The sequence below is a fragment of the Elephantulus edwardii genome, unplaced genomic scaffold, assembly GCF_000299155.1.
Source record: "Elephantulus edwardii isolate Elephantulus edwardi_28Jun2011 unplaced genomic scaffold, EleEdw1.0 scaffold00041, whole genome shotgun sequence".
Taxonomy (NCBI): domain Eukaryota; kingdom Metazoa; phylum Chordata; class Mammalia; order Macroscelidea; family Macroscelididae; genus Elephantulus; species Elephantulus edwardii.
Window position 1 is genome coordinate 4,241,639 of NW_006399791.1, and position 8,559 is coordinate 4,250,197.

At 45.7% G+C, this 8,559-nt stretch overlaps 1 protein-coding gene across 1 annotated transcript in view; it reads left to right on the forward strand.

The window, feature by feature from the left end:
- Positions 1-7,170: 7,170 nt before the first annotated feature.
- The window catches only part of LOC102866850 (paternally-expressed gene 3 protein-like), a 72,228-nt gene continuing 70,839 nt past the window's right edge, over positions 7,171-8,559 (forward strand). Inside the window, exon 1 of the mRNA XM_006885202.1 lies at positions 7,171-7,317. Within this exon, the coding sequence (XP_006885264.1) occupies positions 7,171-7,317 (147 nt within the window). The remainder of the gene's footprint in view (positions 7,318-8,559) is intronic.

The window sequence follows — 8,559 nt, forward strand, 5'->3', positions numbered from 1 at the left end:
CAGCATGGCGGACCAGGAGGCTTGGGGAGGCATTCGTTGTCATTCAGGAATAAAGTAGTCCAAAGAAATGTCCCTCGTCTTGTTCAGGACCACTTGGGGCAGAGCAAGCTGAAAAAGTATTTGACTTGACTTTCTCATTTTCCACAACAGGATGAAGCAAGAGAAAAACTTTGTGGAGGTTGACATTGGGGCAGCCCTTTCTAGTATTACTTTTCTTAGTGCAAGAAGGTTTTTTCACTGGCAAAGCAAAACTGACAGAAACTCACTTTTCCCCAGATTTGTTTACATGTTCCTTGGGGCAGCTCCAGGTCAACAGGTCAGCAGGGGTCCCGGACCTGGAGGAAAGGGACTGGAAGGGAAGCCTGCAGTATTAAAGATCATGTGTGTGCCGGGAAGAAGTCTGTCCCCTGGGGAGAGAGACCAGCCCCAAACAGCCCATTTTCAGTTCCTCCTTTACCAAGTATAAATCCTACCTTGGATTTGGGGGAAATGATGTTTTTGAGACCATCCCTCCATTTGGAGCGGAGAGTTGCTTTTTGTTTTTCTTTTTCTTTTTTTATCCTCAATTCTACAGGTCTCATGTTACTCCAGGGAGTCCTCAGAGGAAGTTGGTTGGCCTCTGACATGTTCCGTGCTAATTCTTAATCTGTAGCTCAAGTTCAGGAAGCGAGGGGGGACATATTTCATTCATTTCCACAATAGTGGTTTTCAATTTATTTAAAAATCATTTTGATACTATTTAAGTTTGTTTATGTTAATATTTGGAGCGTGTGCGACAAGGTACAGGATACCTGCACTGTTGTATGCATTGCTGTTGTAGAAAGGACACTGAGTCATGTGAACCAGCACCATCTCCTGAAATGCAGCATTGGCAGTCTTCTAAAAGCCTGAGGTTGGAGAAAAGAGAGTGATTTTGTATTCAGAGTTCAAATTCGCCATCTTTAAAATTTATGATTGATGTGAATAATGGAAAATTGGAGGTTGTAAGAGATCTTATTCCTCTGAACTCAAAGTGAAAAGGAAAAAAAAAAGTCAAGCCATGAGCTAGTTACCAGCTATTTCAATTTTACTTTGTTTTATGTTGTTTATATTTTAAAAATGTGACATCGTAATGCTTATCTCTGCTTGAAATGAGATATATCTTTCAACTGTTCTGTTACCCCAGCTGTTTAATATTCCAGTGTCTCCACAGTAGAAGAATTTGTATACAAATGAGTTTTCTATGATTTAATAAAAACATATGGCACACTTTTTGTTTAAAAAGGCAAATATTTGTCAAAGCTGTTTTGTCATCTGGACTATGTATGTGTGCTATTTGTGGATGCGCAGATCTATAAAGGCAGTGAATTTTACAAAGCTGAAAACCCAGGGGGTTTTGATGGGCAGGGTTTCCTAAAGCTGCCATAACGAAAGTGTCACAAATGGGTGGCCTTCAAGTACAGACATGTATAGTTTCAAGACCGGAAGTCCAAATAAGAGCCTCGGTGCTGAGCAGGGGTGGCTTTCCCTGCAGGCAGCCTGGGGCCTGCCTTGGCTTGCAGCTGGGGTCTCAGGTGGTCTCTTCTGCCTGTGTGTGACCTCCTTTGTGTCCATTCTTACAAGAGGCCACTCAGAAAGAATTAGGTTTTGGACCCACCCTACTTTGGTATCACCTCATTAACATAAAAAAACCTCTACAATTTCCAAACAGGATCCTGTTCGTAAGCACAGGGGTTAGGGCATCACCATCTTTTGGGAAGCAAATTTCACTTCGTAACAGCAACTGCTGTCACATCCAGAAGGGAACTGGTGAGTAGAAAAAGGAAGTAGTTATTGGACAGTACAAGATAGTTCTCTTCTTTCAAGGAAAATATAAACTACAATGACTTAAGAAAAATACTATCAAAGATAAGTCTTAATAGCCAGTGTTCACACAGTGCAATGAGGTTTAAGGCTTCTTGCTTATGTTAATAAGGATTTTAAAAAGTGTTTATGACTTGTCCTTGAACTTCCTTCTTTTCTGTCTGAAGGCAGGATCCCTTCCATCCAGCGCTCTCAGTTGATGTCTTTGTTCATTCTTTAGGAGGAATGGAGTTGTCAGAGGGAAATTCTCTCACCCACCTGTCATTGTACTCACTACACTAGATCATCTCTGTCTGGATGATGGAGTAGCCTCCTGTGTCCACTCTTAACCCTGTTAATGGCCAGAATGGTTGTGAAGAGGTAAATCAGAGTGGGAAATAAATGACTGGTGCAAAACTCTCTTAATGACTTCCTATGAACAGTATAAAATCCCAGAGACCACCTCATGGCCTTGAGTCTTACAGCATCTTCCCACTTCTGCTATTTCTCCATCGTAACCCTCCAGTCTTTTTATCATCACAACTCTTGCCAGATTTTTATTTCCACACAATTCTTTCACCCTCAATTTTACAAGATCCTGCCTACCAACCATGACTGCCAAGAAAACAATGGGTCTTTCCTGGAGAAGGTGAAACCAGATTGTTCCTTGGAGGCAAGAATTTTTAAATCCCCTCTCCCATACTTCGGACATAGTGCCAGTCCTTGGAGAAGGACGTCATGCTTGGAAGGGCAGAGGGTCAGTGCAGGAGAGGAAGACCATGGATGAGATGGATAGACTGAGTGTGGCAGTGGGGTCAGGTAATGTTAGTGTGAGGTTGGCTCAGGATAGGGCAGAGTTCAGAGCCATTGTTCATTGGGTTGCTATGGGTCGTAGTCACCTCGACAGCACATAACGATGACACAGTAGACTCCCTGTAGCCGACCTCACTCCCTACTGAGAGAATTGGAGGGGCTTCTATATCAGCATCCCCATTGCCCATTGCCACCTTCCTATGAGGTGGTCAGAAGTCACACCCATTTTTATGTGGTCTCATCACCTTGGACCTGATAATGTACCTCATGCAGCAGTAATAATCACTGTGAGCTGCAAACTCTTGAGAGTGTCCAGGTTCCCCTCATTCCCTGCTCCTTTGCTCCAACCCATCAGGGTCTCTTTAGACTCAGCACCTATCATTGAGGGATCTTAGCTGACCTGGCTCAACCTTGCTAGCTCTATCTATGGAAAGATCTGCCAGCCTTTGAGTCCTCTGAAAAGCAGATGCTGACAGGAATAAACATGCAAGGATGTTAATAAGAAGTTCCTATGACATAAAACAGGGCACTGGAGAAAATTGGGAGAGCTGGCAGATGAGGTGCAAGTCCAACCCCAAGTGAAGGAGCGAGGGAGGGAAGGTCGGAAGCTTCCAGGTCTCTTCCTGCTCTGATTTACATCTTTATGCCCCCTGGCCACCAACAAGGTAAGAGTGGACACACACAGACTGGTGAGGAGGCTATTTCCCGCACCCAGGTAAGAGAGGACCCCACCTGGAGTAGTGACTACAATGACTGGTGAGTGAGACCATTCCCTTCTGACTTAACAGGCGAACAAAGACATGAACTGAGAGGGCAAGGTGGGTGGGTGGGTGGAGGGCTTAGGAGAAAGTCCACTGAGCCAGTCATCAGCAAAGTCCAGCAGCTCCTGGATTGGCTTCGTCTTAGAAACCTTGTTTGTTGTTTTTGGTTTGTTTTTTTTTTTTTTTGGCTGAGTAGTCCTGGGAATGTAGCTTCTGCAAATGTGGAGAGAGATTGCAGAGCATGTCAGCTGGAGCCTTTGGTCAAAGCTGGCCTCTTTGAAACACCTCCAACTCATTGTCATCAAGTCAGAAACAACTGATAGCTGACCCTCTCCATTGGGTTTTCAGAGAGTAAGTTCCTCAAGAGAAGTGTGGCCATCCCTCCCTTCAGAGCTGCTGGAGGGTTCAGGCTACCAGAGGTTCTGAACCCGAGCTGCCTGCCCAGTGGGTCTCCAGTGTGGCCACAGAAGGTTCCATATGCACCTCGGGTGGGTCTTAGCATCAAACCCGTTTTGGAAACACTTCTCTTTGATCCCAGAGGGCTCTGGTCATCTACTTTGTAGGCATTTGAGCTGCCAACCTAAAGGTGGGGCCTCTGGCAGGCCAAATGCACCAGCGGCTCCTCAGGGCAATCTCTGCAATTTGCAGCCACCGAAATCCACTGAGGGGTTAGCTATGGGTCAGTTCCCACCCAATGGAAATGAGTGAGTGAGTCGCCTTGAATCCCCAGGAGCCCACGTGATGGTGTGAGTTACACGTTGAGTTGTCAACTGAAAGGTCAGTGGTTGCAATCCACCAAGTGCTCTGAGGAAGAAGAAAGGGCCGTTTGCTCCTCTAAGGACATCCAGTCTAGAAAACCCAATGGTGGCTTTCAGTCAGAATTGACTCAACATCAATGCATGTCTTAGGTCCAGAGGTCCCAGGTTGAACTCTAGGCTAAGCCTTGGACTGCTAGCCAAAAAAGGCAGGCAGTTTGAATGCACTGGCCACTCTGCACAAGGAAGATAAGACAGCCTGCTCCTGTAAAGATTTACAGCCTGAGAACCCACCCAATGGGCAGTTGTCCTCTGTCCTATAGGGTCCCTTTTTAGTTGCACCCAACTTAATCATATTGAATGAGTGATCTTAGCTCCCAGGCACCCTGCTAGGGCCTCATAGGCAAAGTGCTCAGCTATTAATGGAAATGTTAGCAGTTTGAACCCATCAGCTAGCTGCTCCCTGGGAGAAGCAATGCCAGTATACTTCCATAAAGATTTTCAGCCTGGGACAATCTGACAGTTCTGCTCTGTCCTGTAGCATCTACAGAGCTGGAGTCCCCAGCAGCCAGTTTGGTTTGGATCTTAACCTCGCTTCTCAAAGCGTAGGCAGCATCAGCATCACCTGCAGTTGGTAGGGAATGTGGATTCTCACACCTCTTCCCAAGCCAGAGCCGGCATTGTGGCAATTGCACAGTAAGAACATCAATATCTAAGAAATGCTCATAGGTGGCTAATGTCAAGCAGCACAGTGTCTGGATCAGTGGTTCTGGAGCTCCCATGTGCACAAAACTGAGCTGAAACACTTCCTAAAGCACAGCTTGCTCCCAGAGCTGTAGGTCCCAGGGAGAGTGTCTTATTGACTATGCGAAGGGTGTTTGTGTGGATCACAACAACCTATGGCTAACACTGAGAATAACTGGAATCCCAGAACACTTAATATGCTTATATGAACCCTATACCTAGACCAAGAAGCTGTTGTATGAACAGAACAAGGAACCGAACAGGAAGGGTGTGCATAAGGGTTGTATCTTTTCTCCATACCTATTCAATCTATGCTGAGCAAATAATTGGAGAAGCATGTAGAGGCAGATTTGTCAACAAGCTCCATTATGCAGATGATGCAAATTTGCTTACTGAAAGTGAGAAGGACTTGAAGCACTTGGCTGCAGAAGATCAAAGACTGCAGCCTTCAATACAGATTACATCTAAACAGCAAGAACACAAAGGTCCTTAACAGTGGCCCAACAGATAACATGATGAGGACTGAAACTGTCAATTATTTCATCTTAACTTGGATCCACAATCAACACCCTCGGTATCAACAGATCCTGTTTTTTTATTTCCTTTGGGCAAATCCACTGTCAGGGACCTCTCCAAAATACTAAAAAATAGTGACATCAGTTTGAAAACTAAGTTGCACCTGATTCAGGCCATGATCTTTTCAACCACTTTGTATACATCAGACAGTGAAAAGGATGACAGAAAAGAATCTATGCCTTTGAATTGTGGTGTTGGAAAAAAGCACTGAATATCCCACTGTTGTTGTTGTTATGTGCTGTCGAGTCACCTGCAACTCATAGCGACAACATGTACAACAGCCCTAAACCCTGCTCTATCCTGTGCCAATCTCACTGTCTCTGATACACCTACCTCCACTACCCCAGTGACTGAATCAATCCATCTCATCGAGGGTCTTCCTCTCCTGCACCGTCCCTCCACCCTCCCAAGCATGACGTCCCTCTTCAAGGACTGGTCCCTCCTTGCAACATGTCCAAAGTATGTCAGATGAAGCTTCAGAATCCTTGCCTCTAAGGAGCAGCCCAGCTTCACCCTCTCCAGGACAAATCTGTTCTTTTCCTTAACAGTCCATGGTATGTGTATTCAATACTATTCTCCAACACCACAGCTCAAAGACATCAATTCTCCTTCTATCCTTCCTAGTCATTCAAGTGATTGCAAAGACCATGGCATGTATCAGGCGCACCTTAGTCTCCAGACTGACATTGTTGCTCTTCAGTACTTTAGAGACGTCTCTAATCACAGACTTTCCCATTGCAATATGTCTTTTAATATCCTGGCTGCTGATGCCAAGAGTGTTGACTGTGGAGCCAAGCAAACTAAAGCTGTGAACAATCTCAATCTCTTCACCATCCATCCTGATGCTGCCATTTGGCCCAGTGTTGAGAATCTTTGTTTTCTTGATATTGACCCTCAATCCATATTGAAGGCTGCAGTCCCTGACCTTGTACAGCAAGTGCTTCAGGTTCTCCTCAGTTTCAGCAAGCAGGGTTGTGTCATCTGCATAATGTACATTGTTGATGAGTCTTCCTCCAATCCTGATGCCTCATTTCTCCTCATAGAGCCCAACCTCCCAGATAATCTATTCTGCATAAAAATTGAAAAGGTATGGAGATAGGACACATCCCTGGCGTACACCCTTCCCAATTTTGAACCATGCAGTGTTTCCTTGCTCTGTTCTGATGACTGCCTCCTGGTCCAAGGTTTCGCTTTAGCACAATATCCCATGGATTACAAAAAACCTGAACAGACATGTCTTGGGGAAAGTGCTGCCAGAGTGCTCCTTAGAGGCAGGGATGGTGAGGCGCCAGCTCACATCTCTTGGACATGTTTCTAGGAAAGTTCCTTGGAAAGTCACACCTTGGAGGGGTGGAGGGTCAGCAAAATAAGAGGAAGACCCCCAATGAGCTGGATAGACACAGTGACTGCAACCACGGGCTCACGGTGTCAGAAATGATGAGGGTGGTACAGGCTAGGACAGGGTCAGGTCTGTTGCTCATAGGGTCGCTGTCAAACACTCTTGACTCGATAGCACTCAACAACAACAAGGGAGGGTGTGAAATTTGCATTTCCAACAAACCTCCAGGTGATGCTGAAGCGTTTGGTCTGGTAGACACAGTTGGAGAATCACTGGTCTAACTGTAAGACTAGAGTGTCTCAAACTCAAACGATTAACATTTCAGGCCACTCCTGACATGGTATGAAGCTCGAGCGATGCAATGGTTAAACGTTTGGCTGCACGTCAAAATGTTGGCAATTGGGTCCTACACAGTGGTTCCATAGAAGAAAAGCTCAAGCGATCTGCTCCTGTGAAAATGACAGCTCAGGAAGCCACCTGGGCACTTCTACTCTGTCCTCTAGGGCCCGTAAGGGTCACAAACACTCCACGGCATACAGCGACCTCATACTGACATTGTGGAACACTTTCCTGCATTTTGTAGGATGTTTTGCAGCTTCATGTCCTCTACCTACTGGATACTAGTAGCAACTCCCATGTGAAGATGTGACAACCAGAAATTACTCCAGACACTGCCAAGTACAATGCAAATGAACGAAATAGATTAATTGCTTTAAGGAAGTCTGCTGTCAGATACCTCTTCAAAGTGCTAAAGAGCAAAAAATGTCAGTCAGACTAAGGTGCAGTTGAAGCAGGCCAGGCTCTTGTCAATTACTTGCTATGTACCTGAGCTGGGCAATGACTAAGGCTGACAGAAGAATTGATGCCTTTGAGTTGTGGTGCTGGAAAAAGAGTATGGAACATACAATGGGCTGCTAAGAGAACAAACAGGTCTGTTGTGGAGAGGGTGAAACCTTGTAGAGAGGGTGAAACCTGCAGAGGGTTGCTCCTTGTAGGCAAGAATTTTGAGACTCCATCTCATATACTTAGGGTATGTTGCCAAGAGGGACTAGTCCTTGGAGAGGGACATCATGCTTGCAAGGGTAGAGGAGCAGTGCAGGAGAAGACCAGGATGGGATGATTGACACAGTAACCGTGGCAATGGGGGCAGGTGTTTCAAAGCAGATGAGGTTGGCTCAGGCTAGAGCCAGATTCAGGCCTATTGATCATAGGGTCACTGAGTCGTAGTAGACTCAATGGCATATAACAACAACAACAACTGTCAAATGGCCTGTGTGGTAGGGAAGGGTATAGCAGCCCATGACTGAAAACCACCGGCTGAGAACATTCCTAAGGGATTCCTAAAGGGAGAGGCTCTGCAGCAGAACTCTGCCAATCATTCCATTCACAAGGAAAGAAGACTTAGTCTCCGGCCTGGGAAAGCTCTCAGCTTCTTCTCTCACACCCCTTAAGGTCTTGGTTCATTTCACAAGGAAGTCTTACTTCCCCCCCTCTGCGCACACGTGAGCATGCACACGTGTGTGTGCGTGCACGCGCGCACACACACATTTTTATGGCAGGATTCCCCCATCTTGAGAAATGAAACCCTATGCCAATCTCTCCACAACAAGGCTTCAAGCTGATTCTTGTTGCTTTACTGAGTCACTGTACCGAAAGGAATTGGAAGACACAGAAGAATTTCATGAAACAACATATGAGCAAGAGCCTATGGTGATGAAAGAAGAAGTTCAGGCTGCTTTGAAGGAAATGG